The sequence below is a fragment of the Gadus morhua genome, chromosome 16 (genome assembly GCF_902167405.1).
Source record: "Gadus morhua chromosome 16, gadMor3.0, whole genome shotgun sequence".
In the NCBI taxonomy this organism is placed as follows: Eukaryota; Metazoa; Chordata; class Actinopteri; order Gadiformes; family Gadidae; genus Gadus; species Gadus morhua.
In genome coordinates this window covers 10,719,469-10,736,519 of record NC_044063.1, presented here as the reverse complement: position 1 = coordinate 10,736,519, position 17,051 = coordinate 10,719,469, and the positions used below count along the sequence as shown (strand labels likewise).

General features: G+C 48.5%; 2 protein-coding genes across 3 annotated transcripts; one reads left to right on the top strand and one right to left on the bottom strand.

The window, feature by feature from the left end:
• Window positions 1-1,516: 1,516 nt before the first annotated feature.
• si:ch211-149e23.4 (uncharacterized) lies at window positions 1,517-13,765 on the top strand. Of its 2 annotated transcripts, none has more exons than XM_030337459.1 (14): window positions 1,517-1,718; window positions 3,615-3,950; window positions 4,573-4,881; window positions 5,546-5,854; window positions 6,395-6,533; window positions 7,046-7,209; window positions 7,846-8,142; window positions 9,748-10,068; window positions 10,507-10,788; window positions 10,981-11,143; window positions 11,535-11,691; window positions 11,784-11,859; window positions 13,004-13,031; window positions 13,146-13,765. In XM_030337459.1, exons 1-11 carry the CDS (start codon window positions 1,652-1,654, stop codon window positions 11,689-11,691), a joined length of 2,544 nt encoding a protein of 847 aa, XP_030193319.1. In that variant the 5' UTR covers window positions 1,517-1,651; the 3' UTR covers window positions 11,784-11,859; window positions 13,004-13,031; window positions 13,146-13,765. The 2 variants fall into 2 exon arrangements, with proteins under 2 accessions (XP_030193319.1, XP_030193318.1); XM_030337458.1 differs by having other exon boundaries at window positions 1,519-1,718; window positions 11,532-11,691.
• On the bottom strand, window positions 13,738-17,005 carry rrp8 (ribosomal RNA processing 8). Its single transcript, XM_030337460.1, has 8 exons — window positions 16,799-17,005; window positions 16,469-16,610; window positions 16,103-16,379; window positions 15,044-16,004; window positions 14,561-14,690; window positions 14,322-14,428; window positions 14,114-14,210; window positions 13,738-14,008 (listed from the first exon to the last, which is right to left on the bottom strand). Exons 2-8 carry the CDS (start codon window positions 16,577-16,579, stop codon window positions 13,895-13,897), a joined length of 1,797 nt encoding a protein of 598 aa, XP_030193320.1. The 5' UTR covers window positions 16,580-16,610; window positions 16,799-17,005; the 3' UTR covers window positions 13,738-13,894.
• Between the last annotated feature and the right edge of the window lie 46 nt (window positions 17,006-17,051).

Genomic DNA, 17,051 nt, shown 5'->3' with positions numbered 1-17,051 from the left:
GGAAACAGGAAAGAGAAAAGAGCAGAAAAGGAGAAGAGATCCCCTGTTGTTGCTCTGGGCCTGGCCCCACCTCTCCCCAAGACTCCAGCCACACAGGTAATGTGATACGTGCCGGCTTCACATGCACGCCTGTGTTCCTCTTGAAGCACGGTCCTCTTCTGAGAGATGGAGTGAACTACGTGTCTCCCCAGAGCACCGTGTGTGCGTGTAATGAAGGTAATTGTTTGAACCTTGCGTTGCCTTCCGCAGATAGGATCGTCTGCGGCAGCAATATAGAACCACCCCATCCAGGGGATTACAGGATGTAATAAGACCTTAATATGGACTCCATCGCGTTTCAAGACCATATTCAAACCCCTTCTTGTGGTTTGTACAACAATGCTTGTTTTACAAATGTCTCCAAAAAAAAAAAAGACACAAGAATGGATTCTGTTTGACTTACGGTCATGTGACGCATGTCCCGGGATGTTTCTACTGATTGACTGAGGGTTGGTGTGACTGTATGTAATCAAATGTATTAAATGTTAATATGCTACATATTACTCTGATGAGACGGTCTGGATGTTGTGTGTGTGTGTTTGTGCGTGTGTCTGCGTGTTGTTAGTCATTTTACTCTGTGTGGACTTGTGTCTGTTAAAGGTACAAATAAAACAAAGAAAAGATGTCGTCATCCCATTCATAAATCCAGCACGGAACATGCCGAGTCTATTTTTTGCAGGCTGGAGTTTATTATTTGAAGGAAGCACAAATCCACCCTAAACGACATCTTTTCATCTGTGAAGTCTCTTCAATTTGTGCTTTTCCCTTTGCTCAGCCTCAGCCACGGATCCAGAGAGGGGATCCTCCCCAGCATCAAGTAAAACGGGACAAACTGAACGTTTTCAAGTTCAAACTAAATCAATATGCAACGCCCTCCCTCCAGCACCAACGCTCTCCCTCCTCCATATCCCCTGCCTCCCTTCAGGTGCTGCAGTGATAAACTCTTATTTATCTAAACACGTCCGAGTCAAACATTTGCCACAAAGTCGAACAAAACCAATATTAGCGCCGCCTCAGTGATTGATTTTCCGTAACTAAGCCGTGAGAGACGCTGATTGGCCGGGCAGGGTTCAGATGATGTGAATGATAAACGGTGGTCGCGACTCGCTAACCATTTCCTCCAGCCGCTATGGGAGGTGTCATCCCCACACCCATCCTGCACACAGACTCTCACATCAACACAGACCCACATCTCTAATTCTGAACGCTGAGACGCTGTCAAACGGGAGAATGGATATGACTGTTTTGCTGTGTGTAACTTTTGTCTAAACTATTGTCTCTTTGTGTAGGATTGAGATTTGGGCAAAAAAAAATTGCATTATGATGTATGTGTGCGCGTCTGTGGGTTTTTGATTGTGAATATGTGTTTGTGTGTATGTGTGTTTTGTGTGGGTTTGGGTGCATGCATCAGTGCACCGAGGTCAAAGTCAGCTGCAGGGTGTATGCCTTATACCCTAAACCACAATATACCATTCACACACAAACACTGACACAGAAACCCATGCGCCACATAAACTCAGAAACCGAAACACCCAACACACAAGTTAAATACCGTGTGAAACATAGGGTGGTGTGACAAGCCTGTTTCACTAGACACACATTAGTCTCCAACATGGATTGCTCAATACTGTTGATGTTGGGCCTGCTCCTAAATCTGTCTCACTGTACAGACATTTTGGGTAAGTGTTAAGTAACATTTCATCTGTATGTGCTATTTCTGCGGTTGGTGTGGATATTTTTATTCTTCAAGGGCAAGTTTAAGCTGTGGCATTCACTCTGATCGTTAATTAGCACAATTACAACCACTAACAAGCAATGCGGCCACATTTCTTTGTAGTGAAAGCATTTAATCAGACAGTTATAACGTAATGAAGAGTAGCAACCGGCACATTACATTGTGACAACTACCCAGTGATGATTATGTTGCTGTCATTGTGCGTTAAAAAAACTATTAAAACCATGTTGGTCGCTGTACAAGCTTTTAAATTGAGAATTTATGAGATTATTACTTTGAAAGGCATGTGTTTTCGTACTTCAAGGAGACACTCGTTAAAGAATGACACACATGTCCCTTGTTTTGAACTGGTTTTAGTATGAGGCCCACGTCCTCATACTGTCCGAGTTCTGGGACAGTCGTGAACAAGTACTCCTCAAACGTATGACGATCCAACGCTGATAACTTCCATTTAACTTATTGCATGAAAAGTCATCATTATACTGTTATACCATATGTTACTAACCCAGTCGTCTTCAATCTAAAGATAGCCATCGTTGAGTTCATTCTCAGGCTCTCGTTGGGAGAAGCTAACGAACTTGGAGCGTTTTACTGGTCAGCTCGCAGTGATTACTTACTTTTCACGCCCGTGCTTTGTCTTGTTTCACGCTTGGCTGACTTTCATATCGGGAGATCTTTTCAAGAGCAAATCAATTTTATGGATCCTAAACACTCGGGGCATGATAAAATTATACTGCCAATGCTGTGCTTTCTCCCCTGTCCTTCTCCCTCCTTCCCTCCCTGGCCTCGGCTCGCTCCGCACGTCGTTAACTTTGTGGGAGCGATATACGCAGCATGGCGCTAGCGCTAGCAGGAGCACATCACTATTAGGCTGCTCTTCCTCTGGCTAACATCATGTTGTCACAGAGGGAAGATGCATTGAGGCCGACCAGAGATGTGAAGGGCCCTTGTTTTGATGTTTCCCCTGTTGTTTTTTTAGCAAGCCCTCGGTGAGGAAAACAGCTCAGTGCATTTAAGTTAAAAGTTAACTTTGTCCCCTTGCCGCAATGACACTGACTGCAAAATTAAATAATGAAATTGACAAGCCCTTCCAGGACAGCTTAAAGTTGTCAGGTTCCATTAAATGCCCTTCCCTTTGAAACCTCCCGTAATCATGACTTCAGTGGTGGCAGAGAGGTGTCTGGCTGCAGTTCAGGGCACAACTTTTGGACTCTCATCAGTTCATCAACATAATGGAATCCTCTGGGGACAAAGACACATTATTCAAGTGCCATTGTGCGCACGGACCCACAAACCTACCACATCCCCCCTTTCTTGGAGGAGGCCGTAATCCTCAAAGATGAGGGATGCCACAGCTCTGAGATATTGTTGCACAATACGTCCTCGGTGTTATGGAGATCATTGTTATGTATATATTAATAAATAAAGGGATGGGCTATGCAGTGGTGCACCTCACCTTGGCAGAATGTCAACCAGGGAAGTCTGCGTGACAAACATGTCCCCAGCTGTGATGGTGTGTGTGCGCTTTCTCATTCCTATGGATTCTCAACGCGTCTCCCATAATCATCTTTCACAGGCCCCGCCACAGCAGTGAAACACTAAAACTCTGTGGTCAACTGCAGGCATACAGGGACGCCTGTCTGATTCTCCCACCTCAACAGAAATTCAATTCGTCCTTGTTTGCCGTTTAAGCTGTGTTTACCGACTGCCCCGAACTTACGACCTTTCCCGGATCAATACTAATCTTTAGAAAAAGAAATAAATCTCTACCTCCGGACAAAACCTGTGTTGTGTTGTATTCTTTGCCCATGCATCGCGCCCCCCCTCCCCCCCACCTCAGAGGACGACGGAGACGGGGGGTCGGAGGTGGAGGTCCAGAGCGACCCCGTGGCCGTTCTGGGGGAGGAGGTGTACCTGCGGTGCCTGTACCACGGCAACGCCTCCATCACCGGCAGCGCCTGGAAACGGCACAGGGGCGGCCGTGTTCACCGGCTGGCGGGGTTCACCAACGGCACAGCGTTCAGGCGCAGCACGGCTACGCTTTCCTTTCCGGCCTCGCCCACCAACCTCACCGTGCGGATGAGGGTGTCCGGCGTGGACGTGGAGGGGGAGTACGTCTGCGTCTTCGAGTCGCAGGACCGGGAGTTCAACAAGACCGTGAACCTCCATGTCCACGGTAGGTCTGACACCAGTGGTGACGACGAAACGCAGCTGAAACACAGAGAGTTCAGCACAGCTGACGGCTCGGCTGTGTTCTACATTTATCCTTTAGATTGGTCTTTTAACTGGAAATGCGTTTAAATGGAGATGTGGAAACTATATGGCTCCAAGGCTGAGGCCCTGAGATATGTTCTGGCTAGCATGCAAGAATGCGTACTGTATATAAAGTAGGCCTACTAAAAGTGGTACTTGAATAGAGGGGGTACAACAAGTGAAATCCATTCTGTGTAAACAAAGCCCCCTCGGTTAAGAGGCTTTATTACTTCCTCATTTACAAACATAATCCATTCCCCATGCGCACCATTTATTCAAGTCTGATTTGAGTTATTTTAGATACAGCCGGCGTCGCTGTGGTCCATAGCCTCTTTGTTTTGCCATCTCTCCACTTGTTTATTGTGCTAAACAACTTTTGCGTTTTTAATATTCATCCATTAAGGGTCCCATTTTACGGTTCGCGTAATTCCACTCCCACTAACTGCTGGCCCTGATAAGAAGCAACCAAGGAGAACCATTTTCAGATTACATTCATGAATGAACTGTTTACCAACCGGCATTGACGCATTTTTATTCTTTCTCAGTCCGTCCGCAGACGCAATTATCAGTAACTGCGGAGATGGACAACGGCACCCACTATCAGTCTGTGCGGTGCTCGGCTAAGGACGGCAAACCTCGAGCTCAGATCGATTGGTTGATCAACAACAAGCCCCCGGTCAAAGACTACTTCTCTATCGAGCGGAGTGATTCGCCCGGAAGAATCGGCGTGAGCAGCGCCGCCAGCATCCTCCGCTTCCCGACGCACCTGCAGGACGAGGGCAGCGTCACCTGCGTGGTGCGCCACCCGACCCTGGCCAGCCCTGTCTCCACCACCGTCAGCGTGGAAACCTTTGGTAACGAACGTTCATATGAGTGTATGTTTTTAACTGCTGGTTGGATCCATGTCACCTGTTAAAAATAGAACCATGAATCACTTCCTGGAGATGTCCCTGAGCAGAGAAAGAGAGAGGGTGTATAATTAGTGGCTTCGAATTAGTAGTTAGTTATTTTAAGGATAAGATTATAGCTTCTTTGATAGACAAAAAAAGTATATAAATGAGGTAAAACTATTATTAATATAATAAATATACGTCGTAAATAAAATAAACATTACGACTCCTTAGTGTAAAATAAAGCTTTATCCCACCGCTATATGCAGACAGCAGTGAACTTAACTCCGGCGTGTGCCCTAAAAGCGGTTGGATCCTCTAGCTTTGGCAGCTGGGTCACCCGTCTGCTGTCAGCTGTGGCCCAGGCCATCAGATACAACAGGTGATGGAGCCAAGATCAACACCAGCGACCTCCACCCAGACAGCAGCCGCTCACTCCAAGACCCCCCCCCCCCCCCACCAACTCCACCACCCCCGTATTTAGTTTAACATCCATCCCATCCGGACCTCGGAGCTTCCGCTGCTAATAGGAAAACCATTGGTTTCATTGGCTGTCGAAACCATTAGTCTAGCTCCAGGAATAACATCTCCTCGGGCCTCTGGCCCTCCTCTTCCTCCCCGCTCGCAGTCGCTCCCAGGATGAGTGTTCAGGCGGAGATGAGACAGAGGCAGGAAGAGGAAGAGGAGGAGGAGGAGGACTACTGGAGGGTCTCCTGTGTGGCATCTGGAGGGCGACCAGAGACCCTCGTCTCCTTGGTGACCACCGCCTCCGACGACGACGAGGAAGTAGAACCCAGAAGGGAGAACGGCACGGACGCAGGGACGAGTGTGTACCGCCTGCCGGTGCGGGCGTACGAAGGCCACAACGTCTCCTGCGTGTTCACCCAGCCCAAGCTGGCAGGGCCGCAGACCAGGGCGCTGCAGCTGCCTTCCTTCAGTGAGTGCCACTCAACCAACCAGCGTTGTTCCATTGCATTTTCTCATTTCAAAACTTTATTTACACTTGTAGGGCATTGAGGTTTCCCTCATTTACAATGACGATGAGTTAACAGCAAGGGACATGTACATGCACACAACAACACCAATGACAAATAGAAATTTGCAAAACAAATCAAATAAATATCAATAAATAGTTGCAATTTTGATGAGCTGAGATTAACCACCAAACATTTAAAAACAGTAGCAGATGGGAGTTCGTCTTACCTTAGGGTTTGTTGCAGATCGTTCCATTTGCTAGGGGCATCGATGAAAAAGGCAGTTTTACCAAGATCCAAACGCGTGCAAGGAACCTCAAGAGTGAGCCAATTGATCTGGTTTGATAGGAACCAAGATTGCAATGTAGTAGGGAGGAGATATAGGGAGGAAAATTTGACCACTAATGTCTTCAAAGAAGCGATGTTGTGAACGGGTTCTCGGTGCAACGTTCGCGATGGAAGCACCAACAATGCGTGACTGTGTTGTTGTTCTCCTCCTCCAGGTCTATCTGGTGTTCGGTTACTGTCAGATCCCATCAACGAGCTCCAGGCCTCGCTGGAGCTTGAGGAAGGACAGCGGGATGTTTCTATTGGCCTGGAAGCCGTCGGAAACGTTCCACGCTATGCCTTGTTTTGTCAAAAGTAAGGTTGAGATAGACATAATAGCGAGGAAGATTTCGCATTTGAACAAGTAGCCTAGTATGACTGAGTCGTCTGGCATTGGATTTAAATGATCTGCATATACGAAAAAGGATGTGGTTTCGGCTTTGGTGCCAGCTTATTCGAAGTGATAGACTACAGACAACACATTCAGGCCCGTCTCCTCACCCCAACGCTCACAACAGGAGCCTTCAGCATTGCAGCGAAAAAAAAAACGCTCTGTATTCATGCGTGACACACTGCATTATGGCACCACCAGTGAGCACACATGTTGGACCTGGGCAAGGCAGAGTAGTGGTGAGGACTCCCAGACATGCTGCTCTGGGATTGAACCTAAAACGTCCGTCCATCTGCGAGCATCTATCTGAGCACGATGCCAAAGCCTTGATCTGCTCCATAAAGCATCTGAAGTCACTATGAAACGCTAATAAAAAAGGATGCTGAACGATTAAACAGTGAATAAATAATAACAATGCTCATGTTGATCCGTGTAGGGAGGAGGCGTCACGGCTGCCCGGGGGAGTAGCGGTGGTGGGGTCGGCCCTCACGTTCCAGGCTCCTGTGGGTCTCCTCCACGAGGGGCTCTATGTGTGTGAGGCGTCGTACTACCGGCACAGGGCCACCGTGCAAATAAACATCACAGTTAGACCCCGGCCCGGTGCGTTAAGACCCCCTCTTTCCAATGGGCCTTATGTTTTATTCATTGCACTGGTTGCGGTTGTCTTTTAAAAAAAATGTTTTATGAACTTGCTTTATTTTTTTCTCCATTGCATTATGATGAATTATTGATGTGGAAAATAAACCTTGGTGCTCTCTCTCCTCTGTCTCTGTCTGTCTCCCTGTCTCTTTCTATCTCTCTCCCTCTCTTTCTGTCTCTCACTGTCTGTCCGCTCTCCTCCCTCTGTGTCTGTCTCTCTCTGTGTTTCTGTGTGTGTGTCTCTCTCCCTCCCCCTCTCCTTCTCTCTCTCTCTTTTCCCCTCCCTCCCTCTCTCTCTCTCTCTCCTCTCTCTCTCTCTCTCTCTCTCTCCTCTCCCTCTCCCTCTCTCTCTCTCTCTCTCTCTCTCTCTCTCTCTCTCTCTCTCTCTCTCTCTCTCTCTCTCTCTCTCTCTCTCTTCCCCTCCCTCCCTCTCTCCCTCCCTCTCTCTCTCTCTCCCTCTCTCTCTCCCTCTCTCTCTCTCTCTCTCCCTCCCTCTCTCTCTCCCTCTCTCTCTCCTCTCTCTCTCTCTCTCTCTCTCTCTCTCTCTCCCTCCCCCCCCCCCTCTCTCTCTCTCTCTCTCCCCCCTCTCTCTCTCAGTGCTGCTCCCTCCCTTGATAAGTCTTGATCTGCGGTCCGGACCCTCGGGCCGCGAGGTCCAGTGCTCGGCTGTTGGCGCCAACCCAGCCGCCACCCTGTCCTGGAGTCTCCCCGAGGGCGTGGCCGCCGTCCCCTCCCCCAGCGCCAGCTCCCCCCTGCCTGACGGACGCCGTTCCGTCACGGGAGTCTTGGCCCTCGGCACCGCGTGCTTCCCTCGGCCGCTCGCCGTGGGATGCGTGATCCATCATCCGCTCTTCCCGACGCCGGAATACCAGAGCGTCACCATCCCGCTCTGTGGTAGGTCGATGAAGAAGGGCTGATCCCCTGAGCCGCGCTGCTCGGCCCGGAGGGGTTGACGAGAAACACTCGGTACCGCTATGCATTATGGGAAACATTTACTGTATGTTTAAAGGAAATGTATGATATCGTTCTTTACATAATAGGAATTTATGGGTTAGCATAGCATATCTCTCCTTTATGCTATATGCATGAAAATAAGTGCGGAAAAACACAAGTCACCAAAGGGGGACTCTCACCTTTATATATACAGGCCTTGGATGTTTTATGCCACCAATAGAGTTGGATTCTCAGGAGCCATGTGGAGAGAAGAAGGTTATAGATAGCAATCTAAACTCAAATGAAAGCCCCTCCGGGTCTTCTTGGAGGGTCATGAGGAAGCCTGTTGTAACTGTTGATTGAGTCTGGATTTTATAGCCAGAGCTAAAGAAGGAAGATGGCTCAGCTGGTCATATAGACTGGGTGGCTCCGCCCATTCTGCTTTCGATTTGAGCTCGGCCTGCAGAAGGGTCTGGAGAAGAGCAACACATTTCTATCTAGTTTCGTAACGTTTTTGCGGGAGCCAATCACCAAGCTGGCTTTTCCCCCTGGCGCGCTATTGGCTGGTTTAACACAATGACGACAGGGAAGGAACGGCAAGCAGCCAATTGCATTCAGAGTCATTTGAATGAGGCCCATTGATCACACCACTTGTGCTGAAGAAAATGACAGCAGCTTCCCCAGACCAACGTGCAATCTACGATTGAGCTTTGTCTGTCAATAGCCAGGCTACTGGTCCTAGGTTAAATGAGCAGTACCATGGTCTGGTATGAGCACCATACCAACCTACGTCCCATATAGTTTTGCTATCTGAGCTCCCTATGCGAACATTTCCTATTTTAACAAAACTCTCCATTCGGGTGTTCAACAGTATAAGTATAATTAAAACTGTATTCACGGCTCATCGTGCTGGAGAACAGACTTAATGTATGCATACATTAAATAACCCAGTATTCTACAATTATTGTTTGCACTCCTCCCCTTCCCCAGAGTGTGGGAGCCCCCACTCTGCGTTCTTTCTCTGGGTTTCTTCCTTGATACTTAAGGGAGTTTTTCCTGCTCTTTAGGAGGCTAGGGTTAAGGGGGGAGTCGTAAAGTATGGCCTGCAAAGCCCTTCGAGACTGTAACTGTGAGTAAGGGCTATCTAAATACAACTGACTGGACCAGATAAGATGTGTAATGTAAATCCAGGAGGGAGGAGTCTTCTGTGTACACAGTGCAAGCAGAAACACTGCAGGGCAGTCAAGAGGAAGATGAAAAATAGAAATCGTTCAAGTGAGTGTAATAAACAGCGATATATAGCGTATACACGCACAGAAGAATTACAATTTAATGCACCTTAAATAAAATGAAACACAAACTGTGCTTACACATCAGCACACCCACAAACCGCTGATGTGCTTATGGAGATCTAATATGCAGAGGTAGGTAAGTGCAGGACCCGGGTCCAGATGTAAAGATAAAAGCTGACATCCGACCTATCTATAGCAACCCATAAGTGAACGCAGCGTTTCGCGGTTTGTCAGCCTCCACTCTCCCTCCCTCCCCCCCCCCCCCCCCACGTAGCCCCGCCCAACATCAGCCTGAGCTCCAGAGAGGAGTGGCGAGGAGGGGAGGAGTACACCGTGGCCCGGTGTCGCGTGGTCAGCGTCGCTACCGCGGCAACCGTCACCTGGCGCCTCGGTGGCGGGGCCGACGGCGGGGACGGCGTCGAGATCGATGACCTGGAGGGGGTGGAGGTCCGGACAGAGGAGGGGCAGCGTGTCGGCCTGGAGGTGGCCGCCCTCAGCACCCTGCGGCTCCCCACCTCTCTGTACTCGGGTCGGAGGTTGAGCTGCGAGGCGGGGGGTCACCAGGAGCGACAGCACCTGCTCCTCCCCTCCCTGGGTATGTTGTCTCCAGCTCTGTGTGGCTCCCAGGTCCAACACCTACCTTCCCCGGGATACCGAGGGCATGTTTTTGTTGATCTGGTGGGGATTTCTGCTTTGGTTACACCCACACATACATCTCTATGCAAACACAGATGCAGGCACTCACACGCATGCATGCACACAAACACACAGACAGACGCACACGTACGCACGCACATGCGTCGCACACACACACACACACACACACACACACACACACACACGTGCACAGCAACTCACACGTGCACAGCCCAAACACACACACACACACACACACACAAACAGATGTACTAATACATATACACGCACACACACATGTGTGCACACCCATGCACACATTAACCTTCATGAACACACGCACTAGCACACACACACACACACACTCAACTTTCCATCCCCCTGTGTGTTCCTCCAGGGGCCCCTGTGCTGAATGTGTCGATGGGGCCGGGGGAATCTGACCTCTGGCAGGCCGTGTGTGACTCCCAGGCTGAGGGTGTGGAAGCCAACCTCAGCTGGGTCCTACCTGTGGGCTCCAGGGGCCAGCAGTCCCGCCGGTCCTGGACCCACGGGCGCACCGTGAGAACCCGGCTCACTTACCGCTTCGCGCTGTCGTCTCACGAAGGGGACGCCCTGACCTGTTTGGCGGAGTACCGTCGCAGAGGGTCAGACAAGAGGACCGTACACATCCCAAAATACTGTGAGTGCAACAGAACACGCAGATAAATCAATCAGTGTCTCCTGAAGGAAGGATGGATGAATGTTGACCCCAGGGACGGTGTCTGGACTGAACTATTTTAGTTTGGGTTTGTATTCCTGTGTTACACTTGGAGAGACTTTAACACTATGGGTTCATTTCAATCAGATTGTGTTTTTCACTTTCCTCTGATAGATATCTCCTCTTTGAGGGTGCTGAACCACACCACTCGGATGAAGGCAAGCCACAGTGGTGGCCGATGCGTGCTCAGGTTATCCCTGCATAAGAGTCTGCCCGGCCAGAGAATATTGTTTGAGGTGGAGGGGAATGTACCAACGCACAGCATTACCTGTCAAAGGTGAACTGTTTCCACCTCCTAACTTCTGCATCTGTGGACACTGCAGACACTCAAGAGACACACACATATACGCACACACGCACAAGCACACACACACACAAACACACACACACACACACACACACACACACACACACACACACACACACACACACACACACACACACACACACACACACACGCACACGCACAGCAGATATCTTTATTAACTTTTGTCCTTTTTTTGTCCTCATGAATATTTCATCAAATAGGAAAAGGTTCTATTACATTATAATGATTAGCTATGCAGGAGGGCTCATATTAACCAAAACAGTTTTCAAATATGCGCGTTAGAAGTGACACAAATTGAGATCTCGCCTAACGATTAAGGCCATTGATTGCGTTACAGCAGCGACGGCTCGTTTGTCAAACTGGAAGGAGACGCGCTGGCCTTCCCAACAGGGGTCAAAGGTCGAGACGAGGGACTGTACACCTGCCTCGCCTCTTTCTACCACCACCAGGCCGAACTCCGCCTCCGAGTGGAGGTCAGCTCCCAGGATCACAGTTAGGTAAGCAACAACCAGATGAAACCACATCTTGTCGTGCCTGAGAACCAAACGTCCAACCTAAACGCTTCCCTTGTGTCTCCCGCTCCACGCAGCGAACCTCGTCCTCATCTGCGTCCCCTCCGCCTCCGCCGCGGCCGTACTGCTCGCCGTGGCTCTGTGGGTGTTCTGGTGAGTGGAGCGTCGCGGCGCCGCCTCTCGCCAGGTGATCCGTCGGCGGGGTCGTCGGCGTGGGGCCCGGCGGTGCGAGACAGGCAGAGGGAAACAGGATGCGTGTGTTGCGTGCCGTCAGCCCCTCACCGGCTCACCCCCTCTTTCCGCAAGTCTCTCAGTAACCTAAAAAAGATCAGAGCGCTGTTGGCAAACAGGAAGCAGACAGATGCCTCTCTCACCACAGCGTGTTCAGATGGCAGTAACTGTTCCCTTTGTGTCCATGGGGCGGAAGCAGCTGATTTATTTTTCCCACCAGGGCCCGGCCGCTGGAGAACAGTTGGTGTGGTTTAGACAGCACTTTTAGAGGGGTGCTACTAATGTTTTTTTTAATGGTAGATTTATCGGTGGGAAATAAACGCATAAATTCCCCACATCTGGTAAGATTGTAGCAATAAACAAAGTCGGGATATTCACAGAGTTGGGGGAAATCGGTGTAGCAGAAGCGTGCTGCCATCGCGGTTGGAATGGATTTGAATGTGAATCAAGGCAAACGCCAGATTAGGGAATTCCGCGGTGCGTGCTTTGTACTCGGCACATTCTCCCATGTCATGCTGCGGATCTAACTTCCATGAGGACTGTATGGCCAGGCCATCAGCGGACTGAATACAGGCCCACTGTGCATCAGATTAGAGGTTTCAATAGGTTTGCCTCTCTGGTCACAACATTTGGTCAAGGTGCCAATGGCGCCGTCACCCTGCAGTCCCACGGGAGGATGCTGTCCAAATAATTTGGGAAGGTCAGGTCATGTACACACAGAGAAAAACAGGGGTCCCCAGGAGAAATGCTATTTTGGGATTTGCGTCAGCTCGCCATTGTTGTTGGCGGTCGTCTTCATTGACGTGACCGGTGTCATGGGTGCATGATGTACGAGCGAATGCAGGGTTTTGACATCAGAATGCTCATTGGGGACGGCCGCCAGGGTCACACGGTATTCTCTATCGATATGTCCGTAGATGAACGCATGAATATGGAGGTAAGCATAATGAGTGTTTTGTGTTTCTTGAATTGAGACGTAGTGCCACCTATAGGTGATGTTGAACATTACAACAACACACTGACATCGTCATTATCCAGTTGAATATTTGTTTTTTTCTTTTTTCAGTAAACTAAATCCTGGAGCACGACGAAAGGTAAGCCGATACAACTGAGCTCAAAATTATACTACTTTATTTTCGTGTAAGTCCATCGAATCGTAAAACAACATTAACCAGATTTCTGCATTTGTTTATGATTTTCTACTTTAGAAACAGGAGACCTCAGCTCTGACAGCTTTAGTTCGACCCTAAGCTCCCCTGAGAAGAGCAAGGCACTTTCATCGACCAGACGGCCAACAGTATGCCCATCTGGATGGCTACTGTATAGTGTCTGACGTCAAGTCCACCGTCTGAACCACTGCGCGGTCAGAAGAATGGAGAGCCCACAGCCAGAGAGGTTCTGCAACTCGCTTGCAGCACTTACTGTCACACACATGCATGCACACTGCTTTTGTCTCTCATACGACTGTGAAGCCTTTGGTCCTGGAAGGATTGTAATTAATTCAAACTTTGAATTATTGCATATAATGAATTACGTCTTAGACATGATATTTGCTATAGAAAATTAGGTCTTGGGATAAGCTGGTTTTCCGTTTTTAATATAGCCTTTAACAGAAGGTATTATCACGCCCCCTAGTGGTAAATGTAAATCCATTCTTGAACAGCACTGAAGTGATGCAAATTTAACATAACATACTTCACCATATTCAAAGTGTATTGTAATAACGTACTTTGTCTGTGTATCAACCCCTCTGTAAATTTCCATTTAATTGACTAATTCAGAATCAGTAAGCAGACGACATTTCAATTAAAATTTTATTTTAAGAAAACTGTACAAAAAAATACCTGTCAAACATTGAACACATGGCAAAATGCTCCCATGTGGATTGAGTTGGACCAGGAATCTTCATGAAACCACGTCCAGTGAGTGTACAGATATTTCAAATGCATTCCCAGGTCTATCTTTTCTTGTACACGCAGGGCCTCAGCTCAAAACTTGACGACTTCATATCTTCCGAAACGTCTTTTGTCTTGATAAAGTCAAAGGAGTAGAAGTGACTGTTCTCTGTATCCTACAGACGAAACAAAGAGGAATTAGAAAACAAATCACGTTTTCCCCCAAATATAAGCATGTTTTAGTTCTCGTGCTTCGCCTGATTGATTTTATTTTGACTTACCTTTATCATCATCTTGAACCCGAGATGTGACAACGTAGTTAAGAACCCACGAACGTCGTCGAATCTGCTTGCAACTTCCGCTATTTTGAGTATACCCCTAGAATTAGAGGAAAAAAGGTTTACAGTAACACGCAATTAGTGAGCAGCGGGTACAACACAACAATGTACTGTACTATTGTACTGCATGTGTCGTGCACAGGACATTTACCCCACGACCAGCACTCTATTCGCCTCCGCTAGAAAATCAATCAGGTTGGTTCCCATGAGAGAGAGGCAAAACACTGCTATGTGCACACTGCCATCTTTAAGAGGTACCTGTAAACGGGAAATGGGGGGGAAAGCTAAATCAGTCTTTAGTACATCACTCCTGGCATCCACAATCCAACAAATCAAACCCCAGGGGAGAGGCCGGCCAGCAGAGTCACAGATGTGGGGGAATACACTCACATGAGCCATGTCGCACACGGTGACCAGGTCGCTGATGGGGGCCAGGTCGAAGCTGTGCACCTTGTTCTTCACGCTGAGGGCAATCTTACAGTCGCCACAGCCGAAGTCAGCCACCACATGAGAGGCCGGTCTGAAATGAACCACAGGATGCTTTACATTGAACATGGATGCACCGACCGAGACATCAATTAACGACTAACCAAAAGGTTAATCAACCGACTAACTCAAAACCGGACTAACAGGTTAACCAGCTCAAAGGTTTCCCACATTGCTCTGATGCCGTGACCCAACGTTTCCCCATTTATCTTGTTCATCAAAACCAACTTTCCTTTTTCAGTCCTCAAACATACCAACTATCAAATTAACGACTTGTAAAATGTCTGCCGCGGCTAAACCACGTTCCACTTGAAATCCACTTCACCAAACAGACCAACACACCCAACGGCCCCCTTCATCCATGCAGTGAACACCGCTCCTACGTACTTCTTGTGAATGTAGGCGATGATGGCGTCCACGGGGTTGGCGGGCCAGTGCTTGACCTGGGCGGTGAAGCCCTTGTGGTATACCCCGAAGGCCTCTGGGTCCTGGGAGAACATGCGCTTGGCCTCACCGCTCGACGACGTGTACAGGACCTCGTTGATGTAGCGGAAGCGGGCCGCCTCCAGGCGCTGCTCCATGCGGGACCGGAGGGTGGCCGAGCGGTCCAAGGGCGCCGCCGCCACCTCCTCCTGTTCCTCCTCCTTCTCCTCCTGCTCTACCGTGGGGCGCTCCGGTTCATCCGGCTTGCTGTGGAGCATCTTCCGCAGCCTCTCCCGTCTGCGTCGCTCCTCTTGGAGCTTGTGCATTTTCTGTCGCTTGATGGCGGGCGTCTCTTCCTGCTTGTCGTCTTCCTCCTCCTCCTCCTTTTCCTCCTCCTGGACCTTTCCCTCTGCTTGGGGCACTTCTACCTCCTGGTGGGGCACTTCTACCTCCTGGTGGGGCACTTCTACCTCCTGGTGGGGCACTTCAGGGTCCAGAGAACCAATGTGCTCGGTTTTCCCTCGTCGGGTTTCTTTCACTTTCGTGTTTTTCATGGGTTCCTTGTTTAGTTTGGGTTTCTGTGCCTCGGCTGTGTTCGATATGCTTTGTGCCGGTTCAGTTAGTTTCCGTTTCTGTGGTTTGGACTCCTTCTGCTTGGCCTGGTTCTGTGATGCTGTCTTGACGAAAGTAACTTTAATTTTACCGCTGCTACTTGTGTCTGCTTTCTGTTGCTCCCCCGTTCCGTTCTCTGTTGCTGTGTCTTTAGGTACTACCAGCTCCTTCTCCCGGTACTTATTTTTACATTTTCTCTTGTTCTTCATCTTGGTTTTCCACTGCTTTCTGTTCATTTCATTTTCCACCGTTATCTCCGGCGTAACCTTAGACTTTCCATTGCCTGAATCCGTTTTCTTTAGCTTTATGGACCCTTTAGGACAAAGTAAAATTAATAATGTACTTTTAATGATTCATTAATTTGGCCGCGTGATAAAATCGTAATCTTAATGTAACTGTAAAAGTGCTCACCCGCTTTGCTGTCTTTCTCTTTCATCTTTTTAGGAACCAAGTCAGCCTTCTTGTCGTCGGCCTTCTTGTCGTCGGCTGGGCCAGCAGTCTCTGTCCCCGCTTCATCCTTCTTCTTTCTACCACGGTTTCTTTTCTTCTTTCTCTTGGGACGAGCTGGTGCTGATTCCGGCTCTGCTTCGCTATCACTGTCCTTCTGCACATGGTCGCTCTTCTGATCCAGGGCAGGTCCTAGACTCTTTAGAGTCCTCAACAGGCTCTTTTTTGCAACACTTTTAGGCTGCTCAGAAGAGTCTTGAGGTTAATACTTCCTTTATCATGAACATGCACAATATGATTTTTTTTGTTGCTAAAATGACCTTAATTTACCTTAAACGTAACGATGCGATTCGATTTCTGAACTGGCCTGGGGAGAACAGGTTTGATCGTGGGTTGGGAAGCCTGGCCATCATCATTCCATTCGCTATCTTCGAGAAACATGTTTAGATGTGTTGCTTTCTCAAAACTGTGCCTGAAGAATGATTGAAGAAACGAGGTTAGAGACAATATTTGACACAATGATTAGTGAATAAAAAAAGTGAATAGGATAATCGAATGATTATATGTACAGCTATCAAGATAAGTACACTTCGTAAACTTACAACAATAATGGCTAGCTTGTGCTGCCATCAAATACTTAGAAGGAAAATATTGAATCACCTTTCAAAGGGCTTCTCTTGATCAATGTATGTTGTTAATATCTCTCAAATGTACGCTCATTAAATAACATGACATATAATAACATGCTTAAGTCTATATTAGTGTTTTTGTATGAACCATGCTAACCACGTTTGAGCACTAGGGCAACAAACTCGTGGAAGTAGGAGGAGCAAAACGTCCCATCTGGATGACGAAACGACGAAAGGCAGTATGGGATATGGAGTTCCATACGTTTCAACACTATCTTAAAAAC